The sequence below is a fragment of the Mycteria americana genome, chromosome 11, assembly GCF_035582795.1.
Source record: "Mycteria americana isolate JAX WOST 10 ecotype Jacksonville Zoo and Gardens chromosome 11, USCA_MyAme_1.0, whole genome shotgun sequence".
Classification (NCBI taxonomy): domain Eukaryota; kingdom Metazoa; phylum Chordata; class Aves; order Ciconiiformes; family Ciconiidae; genus Mycteria; species Mycteria americana.
Genome location: NC_134375.1, coordinates 14,599,205 through 14,622,766, shown reverse-complemented (window position 1 = coordinate 14,622,766; position 23,562 = coordinate 14,599,205). Strand labels below are relative to the sequence as shown.

General features: G+C 45.7%; 1 protein-coding gene across 1 annotated transcript in view; it reads right to left on the bottom strand.

Annotated features, from left to right (window-relative positions):
• RYBP (RING1 and YY1 binding protein) overlaps positions 1 to 22,356 on the bottom strand; it is a 48,142-nt gene extending 25,786 nt beyond the window's left edge. The window contains exons 1-2 of the mRNA XM_075513969.1: positions 22,141 to 22,356; positions 21,064 to 21,189 (exon numbers count right to left, since the gene is read on the bottom strand). Of these exons, the coding sequence (XP_075370084.1) occupies positions 21,064 to 21,189; positions 22,141 to 22,172 (158 nt within the window). The 5' untranslated portion in view covers positions 22,173 to 22,356. The remainder of the gene's footprint in view (positions 1 to 21,063; positions 21,190 to 22,140) is intronic.
• Positions 22,357 to 23,562: the final 1,206 nt, after the last annotated feature.

Sequence of the window (23,562 nt, the reverse complement as noted above, 5' to 3'; positions counted from 1 at the left end):
AAAGCACACCCACACACAGTGCCCACTGCAAAACCAGGACCCAGGCCTTTCACAAATTATTTCTTCACTGCTTCAAAAACAAATAAAACCACCACAGCAGCTTCACAGGCATGCTCATCCGCCACTTTTATAAGACAGGTTCCAGCAACAGAATCCTCTTTCATATTTCAGCAGCAACAGCAGTACTAGCATTGTGATGGTTTTAAGTTCAACAATTTCTACAGGAAGATAACAAGCTTAGTCTAAACCAGCCCCATGTAGTTAAAAAACCTGACCCCCAGGCTTGCAAGCCTGCTTTCAGGGCAACCATGCAAAACTGGACAACTTATTCTGAATACTTCATACGTCATTGCAATCACAGCATCTCTCAAATTCTTTCAACCTGGATAAGATATTTTTACATCAGCTGGACTGATTTTCATACTAATCTAAAACTTCCTCCCTTTTCACAACTCTCAGGAGCAGCCCGCCCATTACACAGGCCTGAGTGGGTAAGGATCATCCCCGATGCCTCGGGACAGAGGTGATGGCAGAAGACTGGTAGGCAAACACTCCTGGAAAAGTAAGATACAGTGAAAGAGCCCATGAATAACTAACACCTGCCTACCCACTGAAGTACATTAATTATAGAGAATAATTGAATGACTGCTTTCCTTACTCAGGGAGGTGCAGATAAGAGGTATGGGTCTTCTCATACCTCGCATGGAAGTTTAAAATGCTCTCAGTTGGCAGCAACGCACAGAAAAAAAGTCACCGGCTGTGACAATTAAAAGCTTCATTTTAAGTCTCTTTTGTTCAAGTGAATAACTCTTCTACTCAGACATATTACGTGAAACAACCCTTTCTCAACTGAACAGATATATTCAAGGCACACAGCTAAAACCTGAACGTAAAATCTGTAAGGCCCCCAATGTTGGGAAGCAGCCACACTGTATTTTAACGCAGTGGAGTCCAAGCCTTGTCAGTCCTGCCTGCACGCACAGAAGGTGTGAAAGGGACAAGGGCTCCAGTGTCTTCATACAACCCCAGCAATATTCCACTGTATCAACTTCTGCTTTTTTAAAACCAGATTCTCAGGGAAACTCAAAAACAAGACCATGCACCAGCTTGCAGAGGAAAAGGAAAGATGTCTACAAAATGAGTTATTTCAGGACGTGCACAGACATGTGAAAAAGGACCTAGAACTTAGTATAAGCAGTAAATCCTTGAATAAGATGTGGTAAAGTAAGGTACAGATAGATTTCACATAAGATGTTGTTTACTAGAAATATTCCAATAAAAATGTATTTCAATTTAATAGACCTATGTTGATTTTATTTGCAACACAGTCTGTACACTCAATCACCATTTCTCAGAATCAGATGTATCGTGGGAACTGAATTTCTTCGTGGAAACAGGTGTGAACGTTTGTCAGAGCTGCGTTCAGTTCTGCCTTACCTCTGTCATAAACAGAATACAACCTTCATTAAAACTGCTCTTCATTAAAACATCTCAGTTGCAGGGTTTATTTTGTGCCACTTGCTGCCTGAATTAAAAAAAAAGTTACACTTTTTTCTATAACACACTTTACACAGTGGCTGAAAAGAGACTGCTTGCATAACAAGTATTATGCAATTTCCCAAATAAATAATACCCTCGTAGGGGGGAAGATTACAAAGTCATGAAGATTTTAAAGGCTGCAGATTTGGGTTCAACAGCAAAGAGTCTATAAAAACCACATGCCATCCCAAATCTTCTGATAGTTATTGGCACCGCCTCAGCACCCAAAGATCCCCTCAGAAATAGTGACCCACTGTGTACTAACAAAGGACAACCTAGCAAAATACACAATTTACCACCATAGTACCATCTCTAAAGAAGGTAAAGAGGCTGACATCAGCTTTAAAAAAAAAAAAAACAGCATGGATGCAGCTACCCTTATAAAGCTGCGCTTTGGTTTGAATAGTTTCTTCTAGTCCTAAGACGGTTTTATTAAATAATAACTTAAAAAAAAAGACAGACCAAAAAACCCCCAAAAATGCAACTTTATTAGCCATCTTCAGCCCAGAGTACTTTGCCAGCACAAATATAGTAGTAGAGCATCTCAAGTGGAAAACCTACCCTCAGAAAAAAGCCCACCAAAATACCATGTAACTGAGTGATCATCATGGAGATGTTTAAAAAACAAACAGCCCTCGCACTGTAAACAAGCCTGTACTTTAAGTCACAAATAGTCCAAGTAACTCATGGAGAGCAAACACAGAAGTAAAAAAGGAAGTCCAAGTGGCAGCACAGAGAAAAATAAAAGAGCAAGGGATTTGGCAAACAGACCCCAGTGCCCACCAGTCCCCTACCTTCAAATTTTCACAAATAACTTCCACAGGCCTGAAAAAATTTTGCTTCTCCTTAATTTTTTGTTGCTTTTATGATTTGGCCTTTCCCCTCCATTGGCGTTTCTCTAATCTCCAGTCAGCCCCCAGCACACAGTGCTGGTGGTTCCAGTCCGCTCCAGCTCTTGACAGCCGACCCTGACACCAACCCTGTTCTGGGAGAGGAAAGTCCACATGCACCAACCCCTGCTCCAGCCACCACACTGGCCGGGAATCTTTAACTCCCACCTGGTGCACAACTGCAGCCTTGTATTTGCACTGAAAATAGGCTGAAAGTGAAAAAGTGATTCAGTGAGTAAAAGAAGTCCATATTAGTTTAAATTCATTTTCATTGAAAAGGTCCGTAGCAAGTTTCAGATCTTGGAGTCCTGGGATATTTTCACCAACAACTTCAACTGGGCATCAGGGAGCAGAAAAGAAGGGCATCAAGTTTTGCAAAGGCAGCATCCATCCTGCCAGAAACTACAGACATAAAATTACACTTGCACAACTGAGCTAATCAGCCACATTCCAAACATAAGCTGCATTTATCTCCTCAGAACAGCAGACTTTTTTCTTAATTATCCAAGGTCAATGGCAGTGAATATTGAGCAAACTGACGCTCAGGGAAGCGATGTAGATACAAAATTGGAGGGCAGGCAGCCTTACATTTGCTTAGCAGTAGTATCGTATTTTAATATAAAGTTGCTCTTTTTAGACCTGAGAATTACTTTCTAATTAGTCACCAATCAATATATTTGATAAGGTACCTTTTTAGAAACAGAAATACCAAGTTCTGTACCAGCATAATTCTCCCTTTTTCATAGAATCATTTAGGTTGGAAAAGACCTTTAAGATCAGTGAGTCCAACTATAAACGTAACACTGCCAAGTCCACCACTAAACCATGTCCCTAAGTGCCACGTCAACTAAAAGAAAAAAATATTTTTAAATGTTGAAGTAGGATGTAAGGGTTTAAGACAACTGAAGCATCTAGTAGTCAGCCAAGGGAATAATAATTGCATTAATTTTTTATCAAACTCACCCAGAATTACAGCAATGCCTCAGAATTTTGATCACCATCTCTGTGTGCTTAAGATATTCACAGAAGTGTATAAACAACTTGAAAGCATTACACTTCCAGTTCAATACCTACAAGACAGGAGGTCTCAGGCAGTCTCATCTGCTGCCTTGCTGAAATACACAGCTTTTCCAGACAGGTTCGAGCTTGTCGCAAAACAGAAACTACTTTGGAAATCTCAATAACCATTTCAGCTTCCCCTAAAAACAACAGTGGTAAAGGGCTAACACAATTTCACTAGTACTGTATAACAGAAAGGTATTGCATAATTTCCCTGAAATTTCTATTCAAAAACACAACAACAAAAATGCATATTATTCTCATGAGCTGAAGAGTTACTTCATATAGCATCCGTAATTACACAGCAATTGAAGATTTCTGCAATCACAGAAGCAAAGAATGGCTCCAAGAAGCCTAGGGTGATCAGGGCTCTTGGTTTGACTGGGTCCTGATGAAAAAGACATCGGAGAAAAAGAGGGGAAGGGGAAAGGCACAGAAGGGTGCTTCCATACGTCTTGTGATGGAAGCAACACCACAGCAACAAACCTGCCCTGACCATAATGGTCCCAGGAATAAAAGCATCATCCTTTAAATGCACGGTGGTCCTTAGGCAATGCAGGGATTGCATGGGGCTGTATTTCTGTTCAAGTTACATTCTAGTTTCCTAAGCCTGTTGGTGACATTATATAACTATTAATTACACCGCTGTTTGGCATGCTTTTAATGGCAATGATTCAGACTGCTTCCAGTAGCTCACTAATCCAAAGTACAATCCTCTTGACAGCAACTGACGGATTCGGAGTATTCAGTTCTAGCTGAAAGGAAGAAAAATCAAAACCCTCATCTGTCCACTGAAAAAATAGCCAATATTCCTGCTGACCAGACAGCTCGGTCAGGGGCTGGGACACACTGCCAATGGGACTCCAAGCCTTGCATTAATGCACTAAGTAGCTCTCAGCCCAACAAATGGCAGACAAGGAGCAGCCCAGATCTACAGAGTGGTAAAGTACAGAATGTGGGTGAAATACAGAGAAGTTAAGAGCAGTGTGCCAGGCAAGGCAGCGAGCCGCTGGGATCAGCACCCTGATGTGGTGCCATCTTGGGGGTTTCCACCCGTCTGACGGCACAGCTGGACCCCAGCTGGGTGCCCGCTCCACTACTCCGAAAGGCAGCCCCCCACAGGATGGCCGTGCTCGCACCCCAAAGCCCAAGACCCACCCACTCAGGACCAGCTGGGCAGCTCCAAGAAGCAGCTGGAGTCAAGCTGTGCTAACACAGCAAAGGAAGACTTCTTCCCGAAGGCCATCTTGAAATTATAAGAAAAACAGAAAATTGGGTCTCTTTTGTGTCTTTGTTATCACAGGCACTGAAAGGTTTCAATCATCAGCCACTGGACCCAGCAGACCCCCTCCTTGGATGGGTGCTCTGCCTTCGCCCTTCCCACCCACTCTGCCAGCATGAATCTTCCTGCAGGCTCCAACACAATTCCACATGCATTATTTATCCCTCTTGCAAAGTCATGCAGTGGGATAATTACTTAACTATTGTAATGATATTTTGCAATGGTTGTACTCTATTATTCTAATTGATTTTCATGGGATTGCTTTTGCTGCATGTTTTGAGCACAAGAGCATGTTTTCCTGTAGTATAAAAAGCTAAGTTTTACACTCATTTTAAGCCTAAGAGCCGGATGTCAAAAGTGAATTTTTAGGAGAATATCAATGTATTTTTAATTAAAACAATGTTGATGTATTACTCAGATTTTTGCCACCTCTGCTAACAACCACTGAAGACATGTTTTTTCATAAATCTAATGAAATATAAGAATAGTTATTAACTATTTGTAAGTGTTAATCACAAAGTTATTTTCCTTCCAATAGGATGTTGTTTTCCTTGTACAACTCTTCCTTGTAAGACTTCGGTTAGCATAATTGCCAAACATTTGAAAGGTGAGAGATCTGCAACATTTCTATTCACAAACTAAAAGCTTAAGTCAAAACACATTTGCATGTCTTGCTTAACACCACATTAAATTTTACTAAGATTAGTAACAGCTTAGGACTTGGAGAACTGTTACAGTAAAACACTAAATAAAAATCAGTCCTTTCCATATACTCAACATGATATAAGCTACACAGCAGACCAGCCCAATTAAACAATTATTTATGTCTCCCTACCCCCAGGATATTCTTCAGGCTATGCATGATTCAAGATGTACTTGTAACAGTTTTGTGAAGCAATGAATAGGATTTCAAAAAACACAATAGTCCCAGTAGTTCAAAACTAGTAAGAAAACTTTTCCTGCCTCGAGCCAGAAATTCTTCCAGGAGGAGCCTTACTTTAAAAGCTGCTAACGATAATACTCTGAAGTAGAGCACAGAGGAAAAGCAGCAAGCCACTGATAATCAACCCATCTTACCTACTAATAATTTGCCAGCTATATAAAGCAAAGGCATGGATACAACTCCATGGAGAAGGAATATAATCTTTTTGATCCAAGTGAGCACACAGGTATATGAGGACTAGCGTATTTGTACACTAACATCGAAACCAAGAATTTTATACAGTTAGCAGTAGAAAGACTAAACATCTAGACAGATGAGACTCATTGAGAACTATAGCCCTGCAAAATTTGCTGAGTATGTTGGACTTTCTGGGTATTGTTTCTTTCTGCTTAAAAGCAAGAAAATGTTTGGTCACCATCTATGACACTTACTTTAAAAAAAACAGATCCAAAGTTTTATCAGTCTCACACCCTATTCAAACTTTAGAGGCTCCAGGACGACTGAGAGCAATGAGTGGTCTGAGGCATCCTCCACTTACACGGACACAGACCAAGTTCTCCCCCTGAGTATCATTTAGGGCTTTATACAATACAACTAATTTCTCAATTCTTTTTTATCTATTAGAAAATCTCCCTGGAAAAAAATAGTCTAGGAACAAAATGAGATCACAAAAGATAACTGTGTTAGGTTTCATGTCAACTTATTCCCTTTCTTCTCGATGCATCGGTCTCGGAGGCCTGATCCAGCCCTTGCAGCTGACGACAAAGTGCTGCACTGACTTCTGCCGCCTCTGGACACAATTCAGAAAAATCAATGCAAAGAGCAAAAAGTCACATTCTCCACAAGCATCAACTACCTGTCGATCCAAGACAGATTTGCAAATGCTAGCACATTCAGAAATAAAGCAACCACTGTTATTAAACTAATTTCGACGTCCATATTCCCACACCCGTGACTAAGTAAACCTGTTCCTTACGATATATGCCTTTGTGTAAAAAAAAAAAAAAAAAAAAAAAAACAAAAAAAAAAAAACCCAAAGAAAAACAAACAACAAAACACTCATGCTTGTGACAGGCTTTTAAAAACAAGCAAGTGGAGTGCATAGCTGTGTACTTTCATAGCTTTGAATTCAGAGTGCCAGTGGGAAAGTTGGTCTAGCTTACAACGCAGAAAAAAAGGCAAGAGGGGAAAAACTAAAGAGATGGAAATAAAACCAAACTACTGCTAGGTGTCATCCCTCACTCTCCCTGCACTTTAAGAAAAGCCCTGAGAACTGGCACAGAACTGTAACGGGTACCTTATTATGGACCATTTTCCATGACTTGCTTGACATGCCTGGCCATTGGCAGAAGTAATGCCTCTTCCAAGCACAAGCTGTGAGACTGTCCTCACATTTTAAATCTTTATAAATGCATACACTGAACATTAAGGTGTGGTCTCCCATGCATTTACAGAGTAGGTATGTGGCATACAGGCATGAAGTTCTACTGTCATGTTTGTTGTTGATTTTTGTATCAAATGGTTAATTTGTAATTGGAAAAAAATGTCATCCTCTTCACACAAACAGGGAAGCTTTTATTATAGTTTCACTATCACTTCTTTGAATGCTGGCTGAATAATAGCGAATCTCAGCATAGCAGTGTAAATTCCCGGTACGCACTTCTGTGTTCCCAGCTGATGCAACTAAGAGTCTATAAATGAACCCTTCATAGATTTAAACTTCTGAATGCAAATGCGTGGTCCCAGCTTGTAGAGGTGCTGTGAAACTGTCACTGTCAATAAGTCATTTAATGAACCTCAAAATTTCAGTTTGAGCTCTGGTATTCCAGACTGTCCCTGTGAACAGCCCCGCAGTCCCATGGATGCCAGTGACACTCATCTCAGATGCATTAGATCTTTTTGACCTCAGAAGTTAAGCAACTTACAACTAACTTGAGTCACGTCCGGTAATAAGTACTTCTAATTAATGACTCTTAATTGCTGCCAGAGTACTGTATTCCCACACCCATGATTAAGCATGTTCCTTACTCTGCTAACCCACATGTAAAATTGTGCAACTCTGTGCTGGTTTTGGCTGGGATAGAGTTAATTTTCTTCACAGTAGCTAGTACAGGGCTGTGTTTTGGATTTGTGCTGGAAACAGTGTTGATAACACAGGGATGTTTTTGTTATTGCTGAGCAGTGCTGACACAGAGTCAAGGCCTCTTCTGCTCCTCACCCCACCCCACCAGCAAGGAGGCTGGGGGGGCACAAGGAATTGGGAGGGGACACGGCTGGGACAGCTGACCCCAACTGACCACAGGGAGATTCCATACCATATGGCGTCATGCTCAGCGTGTAAAGCTGGGGGAAGAAGAAGGAAGGGGGGGGATGTTCAGAGTGATGGCGTTTGTCTTCCCAAGTCACCGTTATGCGTGATGGAGCCCTGCTTTCCTGGAGATGGCTGAACACCTGCCTGCCCATGGGAAGGAGTGAATGAATTCCTTGTTTTGCTTTGCTTGCACGTGCAGCTTTTGCTTTCCCTATTAAACTGTCTTTACCTCAACCCACGAGTTTTACCTTTTTTTTTTTTCCCCCCCTCGATTCTCTCCCCCATCCAACTGTGGGGGGAGTGAGTGAGCGGCTCACTGGGGGTTTAGTTGCCGGCTGGGGTTAAACCACGACAGTCCTTTTTGGCACCCAGCAGGGGGCTTGAAGGGTTCAAGATAACAGGTTTGATTGGAATGTGCTAGATCAAATTTATAGCCATTACTGCTGTTCAGCTATTAATCGGCAGGCTCCTGTGCTTGCCATGGGGCTTGCTTGCCTTACTGTATACCAGAGTCCAGTGCTCGTTAGTGGCTGCTTTTTGCTTTCGCTGCTTGCTGTGCTGCTGTACTGCTTATCATCTTACTCTGCTGTCCTGGGAACATGTTGATAACAGCAATGGTGATGCGCCTGGGCTGGCAGATGGCCAGGGCATCCCTGCTGTTTCTGTGCTGTTGTACTGGACAGGCTGGAACTCCAGCGTGAGCTCAAGTCAAAGGGACTGTGACCTGTGGATGAATCCATGCAGGAACAGGACACCCCAAAGCATCTATGGCCGTGCATAAGTCCACCACCAGAGCAGCTACATCTTGAAGCATCTGTGGCTGTGGATAAGTCCATACTGCAGCAGGTACACCTTGAAGCATCAGTGGCTGGGCATGAGGTCATGCTGGAGCATTTCAAAGCGTGCGGCCATGGATAAGCCCACAGCAGAGCAGGTACACCCTTGGAGGGACTGCAGCCATGGGCAAGGCCATGTTGGAGCCAATTTACTTCTGAAGGGACTGTGGCTGTGGGTAAGACCATGCTGGAGCAGGTATATCTCTGAAGGCACTGTGGGCCATGGAGAAGGCCACGCTGGAACAGGTGCACCTCAAAGCGACTGTAGCTGTGGATAAATCTATGCTGCAGCAGGTATATCCCCAGAGAGACCGTGGCTCATAGATAAGGCTCCACTTGGAGCAGGTACACCCCTAAAGGACTGCAGCCTGTGGATAAGCCCAAGCCAGAGCAGAGGCAAGGGGAGGAGTTCATTGCAATGTTAAATCCTATAGTCCAGTCCAAAGGGACCAGGGGTGGAGACTGTAATAGAAATACCTTTAAATTGTTGTAACCCAGTATTTGAGTTACAGCATGTTATAGGAATTACTATAGCAGGAACCACCTGAACCAATGGAGGACAAGCCTTACAAGAAACAGTGCAAGTGCAGCAGTGACTCGACCTGAGCTGGCTTTGGTGCCCAGTAACCCCATGCAACACACCACCTCTCCTGTCCTGAGTGACCACCATAACAGATGGAGCCCAAAGTCATGGGCTAAATGAACTCAATGGACATTTTGTGGACATTTTGCAGACATTTCACAGGGGTGGTCCATAGACTAAGGGAATGATACCTGTGTATTATATCAAAGGATGGGAAGGGGGGTGATAGTTAATGAGGTTGTATTGGATAGTGTGGGACCTGAGCATGACGTAAATGGTATGGAATAAGGGGTGGAGAATGTGCTGGTTTGGGCTGGGATAGAGTTAATTTTCTTCATAGTAGCTAGCATGGGGCTGTGTTTTGGATTTGTGCTGGAAACAGTGTTGATAACACAGGAATGTTTTTGTTATTGCTGAGCAGAGCTTACACACAGTCAAGGCCTTTTATGCCTCTCACACCACCCCACCAGCGAGGAGGCTGGGGGTGCACAAGAAGTTGGGAGGGGACACAGCTGGGACAGCTGACCCCAACCGACCAAAGAGATATTCCACACCATATGACATCAGGCTCAGCATATAAAGCTGGGGGAAGAAGGAGGAAGGGGAATGTCTGGAGTGATGGTGTTTGCCTTCCCAAGTAACCGTTATGTGTGATGAAGCCCTGCTTTCCTGGAGATGGCTGAACACCTGCCTGCCCATGGGAAGGAGTGAAGGAATTCCTTGTTTTGCTTTGCTTGTGTGCGTGGCTTTTGCTTTACCTACTAAACTGTCTTTATCTCAGCCCGTGGGTTTTCTCGCTTTTACTCTTCTGATTCTCTCCCCCATCCCACCAGGAGGGAGTGAGCAAGCAGCTGTGTGGTCCTTAGTTGCTGGCTGCGGTTAAACCACGACAAACTAACAATCCCATGCCTTTAGTACCCATACAGCACACAGCTGTGCCATTCCTCCAGTGCTTTAGGAGCAAAGACATCACTGTACATGATGGTGAAATTAAGTGTTCAAAGTCTACCCACCATGCCGTTCCATCATTTGTTTTCTTGCTGCCCTTGCTCTCATTTTTAAATGATTACCTATACAGTTCAGAGAAAGGAAGATAAACATTGTTTTTTAAGTCTGACTTCATGTGCAGTTTTTGAGAACGTATTTCAGGATTTCAAAGCGTTTTCCAAAAATTACCTTAACCTCCTATAAGCCATATGTGGTAGGGACTTCTTACTACATTTGCTTTACAGACAGTTAAACCTATGCATGTGAGTTACCTAACTGTCCAGAGTCACAGCAAGTTAAAAGGGGGGAAAAAACAGTCCCCACAACAAGCAGTGCCCTGGCTGCCACCTCCCCACTCACAGCACTGGCGGGTACACAGAAACACCTGCCAGCCATCCAGAATAACACTCTTCTGCCAACATTTATAGTTCCACTGTGTGTCACATGGGAATTCACCATCTCCAGACACCAAGATACTGCTTATGCAAGGTTTGCAGTCCTGTATCCCATAACAGGAGCACTCCTGCCCACCCCAGGGCAAGCTCACACTCGTTCCCAATAGGACCACTGCTACACCACCTCCGCCGAGAGGCAAGAGCCCCAAAAGGAGCAAAGCGGCCACAGAGGAACAGCCACTTGCAGGTTAACTCATCCTCCCTGAGCAAAGCTGGATGATGCCCACCACCTGGAGCACACCAAGCTACCTTTAAGTTAACTCATTACTGTCGCTGCACAACAGCACAGCACCCAGCCGTCCCTCTGACAAGCCACCTGCCATCACTACTGTATGCTCTGCCTTTTGCTTTGACAGAAACCCGATGTCATCAGACACTATTAGAGTAACTTCTGCAACCCACCAGCTTCACTTTCAACATTTCTCCTCCGATTAAGACACACTGTCCTTTGAATCCTACGCTGGCATCGGGCAGCTGTCAGTCTTTCCTACACAAGTCAAGCTACTTGTGTGTAAACCAATAAAATGCACATAATTCCCCCAAAATAATTCACCATTTTTATGACAAGCGGTTTTAGGTGATTTAAGTTTACAAATTGCTAATACCACATTGAACTGGAAACAATTCCTAGAGCTTATTAAATATTTTTGTTGAATTGATCCACACCCATGACTGTTACAGATAACAAATGAAAACAGTTTTGTTTCTCAATAAGGCACCTGTAATAACTGAGCAATAGCAGCCAACAGGCACCAACCAGAGCTTCCTCGCCCTATTAGCATTACAGAGGAAAGCCTCCCCTTCTGCTGCTAACGATGTGCTCTACCCTGTATCCCCAGGAGACAAATGACTGCACAAGCTGATTGACTCCATCACAGGGCCATCGTCCATCAATGTATTGCCTCTGTTATTGAAATCTCATCTCGGGAAGAGAAAGTGCTCAGTACCACTTCCGAAAAAACAGTGAAAGCACTTTCAGAATAAGAGCTCCAAGATACGTAGAGCCAAATGTTTCAGCAGAAACACACATTTCCAACAACCTGAACATATATGCATGCTTTGTCCAACAAGGACAAATAAGATTTATGTCCTTCTGCTAATCGAGATTATTTTTTTTTTTTAAACAAAGGAATGAATCACCTAACATAGACATAAATTTCTTGGTCAAATTACAACACAGACAGTGAATACAACCACACAGATTAAAGAATGGCAACTCAGGGATATTTAGCTAGCTGATTTGCTAAAGGATGAGTTCTAGCCTCTTTTACACAGGCTTAAATCACACTAACATACTATCCCCACTGACACCTGCAAATAGAAGTGAAAGAAAATACAAATCCTTCCATATATTTATTTAGTACACAGATAATAAAATTTTTAAAAGGGGTCAATTAAGAACAACCCCTTTAATTCCAAAAACGCTGCACATTCAGGAGCAGGACCAGGGCACAGGGGGTAACCCACACTCAACATTCATCGGGCAGGGTTCAGATCAACTTTGCAACATCACTGAAGGCACCAAATCCTAGTACTTCTACATCCTCTGTCCACCTCCCCGATTTGACTATGTAGTTGCACATGAATTACCCAGACCTAGTTCCACCCACCTGCACAAAAATAATTTAGTTCAGGAAAAATATTTCAGATTATAATCAGTCTCATGTCTGTCTACTCAACAATATAAATCTGAAGAAGGCAGCTTTATCTCAGGTAAGATATTTTGTCTCACTTAGCACCTCTGCATGTTACAAGCAATCCATCATAACTCTGAAATCCCAGAGAACACTCCGCTTGAAAAAACACATCTAAACATTTATTCCTTGTTTACTGCTAAACAGAATCGAAAACTGACTTGTTTTGCTTCCATTTTGTTTAAAGACAACCAATGTGATAAGATCCTCAAACTAAGGTTTCCAGAACTCCTGAACATATTCCCCTGTTAAGTTGTAAATGTAGTTTCTGGAAGTTTGCACCTCCATATAGCAACTGACATACAGCATACACTGTGCTTACTTAAACATGGAACACTTCAGCTCTCAGCAAATTGCCGTAAAATGTATGCTTCAAAATTATCAGTCAGAAGGTTAAAATCAATTTGACTATTACAAGATTTCTGCAGTAAAGAACATAATTACAAATTTTTAGAATTTTGATCCTTGTGGCATAGGGGGTTACTCCACAGTCCCAGGCCAGTGTCTCAAATAAGACCACAGGTTCAAAATCAGGTCTCCTGGTTTCATGATCTGTACTTTAGATCCCTACAACCCCTTTTTCTCATCCATTTCCAGTATTACTTAACAGAGTATTGGCTGTGGGTATACTTTTAACTTTCAGAAACACAGGCAGCACTTCAATAATAAAATACTATCAAAACAATGCCTGGTTTTAGCCAGTTAGTTTTGGTTTTTTCTAGGAAGGAGTTGAGATTGATCTGACTGAAGGTACCGAGTTACTGAACAGTCAAACAAAACCCACCAGGCCAGCAAGGAGAAGTGATGCTTTTCCCTCTCATTTATATTTGAGCCAGTCAGAATTACAATCTTTCCCATGTTTAACAGGCAGTAAATTTGTTGATGTACCAATTAGCACTCTGCTACAAAGAGCATGATCCTAATTAATAGCTGGCTTATGGGAAGAGCGATGTTAAGGATTTGGTCGTACCTCCAGATGTACCAAAAAAAGCGTGAAAGGAGCTCTGGTTGATGTAAAGAAAATCTGTCTGCACAAAGAGACAATCAATGTATTTAGCATGTGTCAGCTGTAAAAGGAACTTACATAAATGTAATGGAGACATTTCCACATTATTTCTGTCATATTGTGTAATCCCGGACATCTGCTTAGGGTAGCATGTACCAGTTACTCAGTAACTGGTGGTCTGCTTTTTTTGCCATGTCCTTAATAAACATGAAGTGGCAATAACGATAATTTGCCCTTACCTGTTTGAAACATACACACTTTAAATAAATCCTCACAAACACTCCTGTAAGACCCTTTCCCTCTGGAAATGCCTAGACTTCTCCTTTTACCTTGTGAAGGAGGTGGCCAGTGCAAAGAGAGACGTAAAGTACAGCTGCAAGACACAGCCACAGAGAGAGTTTGTACGAATCTCATTTCAGGTCAGAGCTACATGTTATGAAACTCCAGCACACCTTGTGAGTGACCTACATTGCAGGACTGAAACCCACTAACCTACAGAACCACCTGAAATCCCACAAAATAGGTCAGTGGGTTTCCTCCTAAGAAGAATTACACAGACGAGGAGAGATGCACATAATAAAGGACGAGCAGAACACATCCTTCACCTAATACAGGAGCACTCTGCAAGCTGTATCTCTTGCCCTGCTGCCATACTCCTGCACATCAGCAGGACTCTCCAGAAGTGCCATGAACTTCTGTGTTTCTCACCAAGGAACCCTGGAAGGACCTGTCTGCTTGTTTAAGCCCAACAGAGCAGGAAGAAAAGGAGCAGCACCACAGCAGGGAACAATGAGCTTACCAACAGCAGAGCTGTTTAATTCACGTTGCTAACGCAAAGCAGGTCTCACAGCAGCCGGAGGATAAGTGACACCTGATTCATGATCAGCCTGGAGTTACAGCAGGGGTATCCAGGCTATAGCACAAAAGCTGGATGTGGCCAGCCAAAATAACCCATCCACAGCACATTACCTGCCAACCTTCAATCCTCATTGGTATTTGGTCCCATGCATTGGTTTCAGGGGCCTAACAGCTCAGCCAAAACAGAGCCCCACAACACTACAAGCTGCTGGGGAACACTAACAGGCAGCACAGGACAGTCAGCCAAGATCCCACAGGAGCCAAGGGTGGCCACAGAGAACCACGCTCCACATCCACCATCTCCCTCCTCTCCGCTATTTTGCTGTTCAACTCTGCGCAAACACTTTTCTCTTTCCAGTTCATACAAGGTTCCACTTATTAGATGAACCCACAGTGTGCAAATACACACGCCAGTCGTGCAAATGCAGCAGCCCCTCCGCAGCCAGCTGACGGGAACGTGAAACAATCAGGGCAATTAAGAAAGGCACGCAGAGAAAGTTGCTCAGCATTCCTCTGCCTACCAGTTCCCCACAAGGACCTGCTGAGAGAGAGGGCCAGTATCCCAGTGGATGCAATGTTTGTTTACAGCAATAAAAGAAAGTTACATGCCCTCTCTTCCTACACGCACATACATACTTTCATTTAGATTCCCATCTCCCAAAAAAGCAGTCTATGGAGGAAGGGAAAAATGAATAATATCCATGCTGCATATTACCAGTGATAGATTAACACGCTCAGTGTCGCAGTTTATCTATTACATCTTTATACAGTCTCCCCAACAGAAATCAGAGATCGATCTTTAAACCCTACCATCCACAATCATTTAACCCAAATGGGTAACGCACATGAAAACTGTAACACAGATCTTACTATGTTATTTAACATAAAGGCTTTTTTTTCCCCCTAATAAAAAAGCACCACAACAGGTATAGCTATTATTCCTTAATAGGAACCTATTCAAGCGGTAGAAGCAAAGTGAGTCACAGCAGCCACCGCAGTACCTACTGTGTTTGTCACCTACAGCATTTCAGGCACCCAAATTTGGCAGTCATCGTGAAGGGGTATTGCCAAGGTGCTGCACAGCAATACCGAGGATCCTCCCTGCTGAGAATGATTTCCCAGAGGTGCTGAGACCCAAGAGAAATCCTGGGGTGATGGTAATGAGATCATTAATGCCAGAGCCAAACACTAGCAAAGAGCAAATCAGGACACAACTCTCATTTCTTTCAAAGAGCCCAAGTACAAGATGCAGATCTCACGCCAGTGTTATGGCTGCACCAGGATGACAGATAATAGCTGATCTGAAGCTGAACAGCTTCATCTCTTCAGATGAAGTCTCACAGATGAACTCTGTGCTAGTTAAAAAAAGTAAGTGTAGCATGAATCTGTACCAGTAGTCAGTTAATAATGGATCAATACCCCAGGCCACGTGGCTGAGGCACCTGGAGTCCAGTAATACGAGTCATGAAGTCAAACTTCGTGTATCGTCAAACCAGAGCGCCAGAATTTCGGGCTTGCTGTGAACCATCAGCATTGTCTGCTTGTAAAACGCTAGGTTTGCAGAAGGCTCCTCCTGTCCTTAGCTCCTGTGCCCTGGTGGGTTTGCCAGACCTAGCAAAAGTACTCCTCATCTACAGACTCAGGAAGTAACAGCTAATTACTTTTAGACAGTGCTGGTAAACAAGGTATGAGACAGCAGAGGTCTGAAGAACTCCTTGCATGTGGGGAAACATTTTGCAAACAGGTATCATGCATTCCAGCACTCAAAACTACCTAGGCAGAGTTACACTGTTTTCATCATCCATTACCAATAAAGCAGTCCCCAAGGGGACACATCCTCAGGATCTGGATGGCCCCATGGAGCACTGGCATGACTCCAAGCTGGTACAGACCACGCTCTGCTCCACCTGATCCAACTGCCATTTAACTTCAGCAATCAATGGGAAAAATAGGCATGATTTAACCATAGATCTAAATGGCCAATTAGTAAAACAAATATTCCAGAGTAAAGGCACCAACATCCCTTCCACAATAGCTTTTTCCAGACAAGTCACATACTCCATTTTTATAGAAAATAACTGACTTAAAGGCCAGCTATGATGCTAAATAAAACCCACCTTAATGCAGGTGAAAGCTATTTAACTTGAAAGAACTGAATGAAACCACTTTGCTTCCAACCTACACCAACAGCTACAGACCAAAGCAAGCATTTTGAGAAGAACAGTCCTGCAAATACATGGCAAATAAGCAGGGCATATGTTAGTTGTACGGAGGTCAGGATCATGAGCCTGATTCCTCATTCCAGGAATAGCAGGACTATCTGGTGTCTATTCTGGTCAGCCCAGCTTGGATGCAGAACAAGAGAATACTTTTCAATGGTGAAATGGACAGTAGTTTACGTCCTTCAAGGTGCTAGCTTAGATGCTGCAAACATGCAAAGGAATTTTCTGGAGAACTGAAGGGCAACAAAGGCCAGTATCTATCTGAGACACCTGTTCCACACAAGAGAAAATTCATTTTAAAATTATGATTAATAGTTTCAGCTTGGCCTCCTTTCAAAAATAGGGATGGCAAAAGAGTGAAGCGCTACTGACCTACACTCCTTGAGCACTCCACAATGAAACGTATGTTCAAATCACTTGATGCAAACCCCAAACCATGCACTTTAGGCATACAGGTATTAGCAACAAATACAACAGAAATGCTTATTAAGTGCATGCCTTGCAGAGGACATACACACTACAACTTATTAATTTTGTACTAAAAAGTCCCATTGTTTTGTTAATTTGCATGTCAGACATCCAGTTGTCACTCTAGCATCTTCTACTGACTTTTTTTAGGGCGTTTCGCTGCAATCAAGGCACATTCACGACAGAGGATGTGAAGTTCGGAAAAGGAAAGTACTTATCCTAAAGTTAGAGAAAAATTAACATCAGAGAAGCTCCACCACATCGCACCGCTTGCCTATTTATCCAAAAGGAAAGCTTCAGAAAATAGTAACTACCTTTGTGAAATCAGAGGCAGGGGGGAAATATTCTCCCTCACAATGATGTCTGAAAGCAATCCTATGCAGAAACATTCTGCGCGACCGTGCCTGGGAGGAGAGAGGAAGCTACAAGAAGAGGTGTACAGGAACAAAACATATGTAAACCATCAGAGAACCAAACGGGAAGAGGAGCAAGAACACCATTAAGAAAAACAAATGGAAACAGGGAGCCATTGCCTACCCTCAAATAGGAACACACAGCTCCCCGTAACGGGAAATATGAGGCCAAATTCTGCCCTCACATTCCTAGGAAATCCAAAGTAAACTTTCCTTCCGCGTTTGAAGAAGTAATGGATATTGGAAGGGAACACATGTCTGTGGAGCAAACTTTCCGGCAGAAGTTTTAATTCAAGCCTTCTCCTATGTGCAGGAGCTGGTGGGGCTACACCAGAGCAAAGCACCAGAAGAGGCACAGGATGCAAGTGGAAGTGGTGGCCAGCACCAGTTCTCTGCACCGTTACACCAAAACAAAAACCTCCGTGAAAGAAAAAAAGTATTGTACACCCCAGCAAACACATTATCATTGATCACTCCCAAGCTAGCCAGTTAAATCATCGTCTCTCCAAACTGAACGTTGTGTTGAACATAGCTTATATCTTTGCCGTGATCCTCACAGAAGGAAAACCATAGAAAAACTCAACATACTTGCCTAAATAGAGCATAATAAAGTCTAACCATAAAATAGCAAGAATAAAGTTGAGGAAAGGGAGTTAGTGACATACCGTAACAAATCCAGTATTCAAGTAAGTACTACGGGTTTAATGTAATCTTTGCACGACAACTCCCAATTCTCTTGAGATGGATTTGACCTCATTTTTATTTAAAAGTGCAACTGAAATACTTACAAACAGCCCCTTGAAAAAGCATTCAGGTGCAATTTAACTGTTTAGCATCTACAGTGATTTGGACTTGGCATGTTAACTCTAAAACTCACTGTGTTGGAAGCTCCTTTTATGAGATTCTAGGGACAGGGGACAGTTGGATCTGAGAAAGTAAAATTTCTAACTGCTGCCAGTCACCCCTCCCACACGCTAACAGGTTATATTGAGTCTGAAAAGATACGCATGGTGAGAATTAGCTAATTCCCTGACTAGTTCTCAAATCAGAGAATATTTATCAGTCAAAGTAAATTCTACAGCAAATAACTGGCTTCACAGAGGAGTAAGGGGGTCATACCAGATCTTAATAAAAAAACTGGGCATACTGTAATTGCACACAGTAATTTGATGACAACCAGTTGCCTCACCATGTCTATCATGTCTGTCTTTCACTACTTCGAGTTTTTTAAAAAGTGAGTTTGATAAATTTCCGATAAGTGTTATTGAAGTAAGCCTTAATGAAGCAAGGCAGTTTTAAATGTGGAAAAGTGTCATCAACTTGTCAAATTGCAACTTAAAAGTCAAGCTCATCAGACACCTTCTATTTCAAGTAATAAATTATCAATCATAACTTGTTAAGTACCTTTACATCAGTCATTTATTTTAAAAATTCTGAAGAATTTCCCCAGCATCGACTGATACGTCACATACTGTAACACTCAAAGCAATACCACAACAAAGAACTCTGACCTCCCAGGTTTTCTCAACGTACGACGCTCACTCACAATGTTCAATCACTCCTGCTTTCGGTTATATTTATTCATAAATGACATAAATATGCAAGAAGACATGATGGTCCATTGAATATTTTAAATACTTTCTCAAATTCTACAAACAAAAGCAATTTAAAAAGCAGCAAAAATGAATAGAAAGCTGATGAATTAAATGAATTAAAATTAGAAGCCATTCATAAGGGTCCATTAAAAGCTAAACAGAAGTACAATGTTCTAGACCCGAGGATCACATCTGCAAGTAAGGCTACAGCTCTTAACCTGAAATCACCAACTGCTATCCCTCTTAAGGGTCCTTTAAAAGACAAAACATCCTACTACCTCAACAAACAGTTTGAAAATTATAATTAAAAAAAAAAGTAAGGGCATGCAAAAGAAAGCTGCTGCTCTCAAAAGGAACATCAGCATGGTGGTCAAATGAAAACGACCGAGTCCAATACAAGATACAACCCATATCGGCTCCTACATCTCATTAAGACTCCTCCTACAAACACCCATGCACATGCTTGACATGACGCTGTGAGAACTCTCGGTGACTGCAAGGCTACGCACTGTAGTAGCGCAGTTAAACACCAGGCAACTGTAGGATCAACGTGTTTCACCTGAGCCAACGGGGAAGCCAAGGAAACAGAAAACCACAGAAATCAAGCATGCTGTGAAGGTTTAGTTGTGTGACAAAATAAGATTGAACAAAACAAGTGAAGAATCAGCTCTAGATGCATACAGAACACTACTGTCCCAAAAGCTCAACCTCATTCAATGCTGTGACTACACTATTTAAAATTGCTGGAAGTTCAACACCTCTGTATATTTTGTAAAAAGCTTAGGGATACTTGTAACCAATGTGAATCATAAAACACACTGTGAAGCACTACAGCACTCCGCTGCTGTAACTCAGAGAGTTTCAATGGCCCAAAAGCATGCTCCCCATTAAAAATGTAGGCACTTCACATTGTCTAAAGCACAGTGCGAACAATAACCAACCAAACACACTTTCACCTCCTTTGTCAATCAAGTCAAGACAGCCAAGTCATGCAAACAGCCTGCTGATGAGAGCATCTCAAAACACTGCTTCACTCAAAGGAGGAAAACGATGCCTTTCACAATGGAAGTCTTACAGACTACTTCCTTGGCAGAGCAGAGCAACGGGTACTCACATTTGGAAGGTACAATATGAACAAAATCAGAAGTCAACATGGCAGAACAAATCAGAAGAAGAAAGAAAAAGCAGAGCACCACATGCCTGTTTTAGTGCCAATTGGTATTTCTAGGGCAAACTTTCTGAACCCACTAACTGGGAGAGTGCAAGTTTTGGGTTTGTTTTTTTTTTTTAAATTAAATTAACTACTGTAAGTCATCTTCACTATCCCATATAGACTTCCACAGTTACTCAGCACAAGGCAATCAGAGAGACCTGACAGCTAAAGCTTTCAGAAATCCGCAGCATTCCCACACTGAGCACAAAGCTGATTCCTTTTGGATGACAACAGACACCAGGAGATCAACATCTCAGGAAGGGAGTTGTTGTTCTTGCGGCATCTTTAGTTTCAGCCGCTTCCCTTCTCACTCCCTAATCCTCAATCATTTCTACTCCTGTAGAAAACACAGGTAAATCTCCACCCAAACCACAGAAAACTGTCTGCCCCAAACCACAGTAAGAATGTTTCTGGCTGCCTGCGTATCTCCAAGAGGTCCTCCGTACATCAGCGACAAAAAAGCACAGAACAGCGAAAAGATTCAGGTCGCTGCCACATCCGTGAAACATGTCTTCCAGCTCCAATTAAACGCTTGAAAGAGAATTTTTAAAATCGACAAGCTTTTGAATGGGGACAGAAGGGACTGCAACGGGGGGGGGGGTGGGGGGGGTGTGTGCAACCAGCCGATATCCGGGCAACAGGGAAAAAAATCAACAAGTCGACGCAGCCCAGCACGGAGGGAAAACCACGTCAAAAGGTGCGGACATACCTTGTGGAGGTGCCTTTCCTGACATCGCAGATGCTGCATTTGAAGGCTTCGGCGCTGTTCCTGAAGGTGCACACGCTACAATCCCAAAAGCCTTCGTCGGCTGCAGGTTTGGCTTGCCTTTTCGGCCTTGAGGAGGGGGAGGGAGAGGGAGAGGGGAAGCGTGTGTACGTGTGTGTTTGGGGAGGAGGAGAGAGGCGGCGGGAGGAGGAGGGAGAGGAGGAGGAGGAGAGAAAGAAAACACACACATGAGAAACCATGTTACAGAGCCCCGAAACCCAGCGCCTGCTCTCACCGCCGCTCTCCCCCCGCGCCCGGGAACAGCCGACAAACACCTACCGCGGCCGGCGCCCGGAGAGGTGCGGTGCGGCGCCGCGCTCCGCCCCGGGCCGCGGGAGGGCCAGGCCGGGCCGGGCCGGGCCGAATCCAGCCGAGCCGGGCCGGGCCGGGCCGGCCGCGTCCCCCGGCGCCCCCCGCACCGCGGCGGGGGCCGCCCCCCCCCCCTCGGAGGGAGGGTGGGAGGGAGGGTGGGAGAGTTTGAGGGCTGGGAGGCGCGTTCCCTCCTCCACCTTGTTAAACCTCCCTTTGTCTGGGAGCAGCGAGTGCGCGGAGCGGGAGTGCGAGCGAGCGGAGCCGCCATGGCTGCTCTCACACCAGACCAGCCCTGGCACCGGCGGCAGGCAGGGAGACACCGGCACTCCTCCTCCTCCTGCTGCTGCTGCCCTTCCACGCTCCCTCCATCTTAGGAGCCTCCCTCCCTCCCTCCCCGCCCGCAGCCCCCCCGCCCCGGCCCCCCGCGTACCTGGCGGGGCGGCGCGGGCACGCCGCCCCCCTCCCCGCGCGCTCCCTCCATCTTAGGAGCCCCTCGCCGCCGCGCCCCCCCTTCCCCCGCGGCGGAGCACACGCACGCAACTACCAGCCAGGGGCCTACCCACCGCCATCCCCTCCCGCCGCGCCAGCGCCGAGCCGGGCCCGCCGCCGCCGGCGGGGCAGGGGCAGGCAGGGGCGGCCCCCGCCGCGCTCCCTCCATCTTAGGTGCCTCTCCCCGCCCGCCCCCGCGCCCCCCGCGCCCCCGCTCACCTGGTCGGGCTCTTCTTGTCGCCCATGACCATGGATCGGGGCCGCCCCTGCCCTGCGCACAAAGAAAGAGGCGAGGGGGAGGGGAGGGGGACGGGGCTGCCTCCGTCCAGCAGGCTCCGGCTGCTCCTCACCCCCGCGCCGCCGCTCCTGCCGCTGCCAGGCTCCGCTCCAGACTAGCAGCGCAGCGCAGCCCGGCGCCCTCCCTCCTCCTCCTCCTCCTCCCTCCTCTCCCTCCCCGCGCCGCGCCGCTCCGGCGGGCGGAGCTCGCCGCCGCGCCGCGGCCAATGGGGGCGGCCCCGCCGCCAGTCCTGGCGGGGAGGAGAGCGGGGAGCGACCCCCGCGCCGCGCCGCCTCCCCGACGGGTCCCACCCCCGCCCCGCCGCGGCCCTCCGCCCCCGGCCGGGAGCCCCTTCGGGCCGCCTCCCTCCCTCCCCTCAGCGCCGCGAGCGCTGCCCCCCGCACCGGGACCCCGCCGCGGCGGGAGGCGGGCTCCTCTCAGCCGGCGGTGGCGGGTGGCCCCTTCCTTTCCCGTCCCTTCCCCCTCAGAGGGCTCGTCGCCTGCCCGTCCCCGGGGGAGCGGGGCTGAGGCCGGCGGCGCCCCCGCCGGGGCCTGCTGCGGGCGGGAGCCCGTGAGGGGAGAGCGGGGCTGTGCGGCCCCGTCCTGCCCGCGGGGCGGGAGCGGGCGACAGGAGGGGCAGCAGGTACCGGCGACAGCCGGCGGGGGACGGGAGATGCGTGGGCCCGCTCCCCGAGGGGAAGGGCGGCCAAACCGTGCCTCGCCCCGCCGTGCGGCTGCGCTGGAAGTTAGCCCGTGGGGTTGGGCAGCCGGGAGGGAACTCCTGCTCCGTGCCCTTTCCTCAGGCACGGGCTCCCTGTGCCTTCACGAATGCCTCGGCTGCTACCTCATGGATTTCCTTTCTGCTTTGGGTCAGGTCGCTAGCCCGTACAGAGCCAAAGGCGTTTTGACAGCACTGCCGTAGTCTTCCGGAAACGTTCCCATCAATCCCTCAATGATCTATCCACTCCACGGAAAGCACAAGCTGTGGTTCTGCAAAACTCTTGAGGTGGCAAAAAGTAGCATTTCCCAAAAAGCGGCAGTCCTGCCCCGAGTTTCCTCCCTGCCCCTTCGGGCCTGCAGAAAGACTGGCGTGGCAGGCTGGATGGCAACATGCTGAGGACAAGCCCTTGCCGTCTTTGCTGAGCCACTTTTCACGGGGGGCCGGTTCCTCAGTAGCGGCTACAGGAGGAGATGGGGGCAATGGACAGCTGAGGAAGGACGGGGTAATGAGCGATGAGGAAAGACAAAAGTTGGTTCAACCACTCCTAGCTGCACGAGCACAAGCCTTGCAGGGCAGACATTTTTTCACCGTGCTTTCCCAATTTCTCAGTGGCGATTAAGCCAAGCTAACAGCTCCCGCCAGT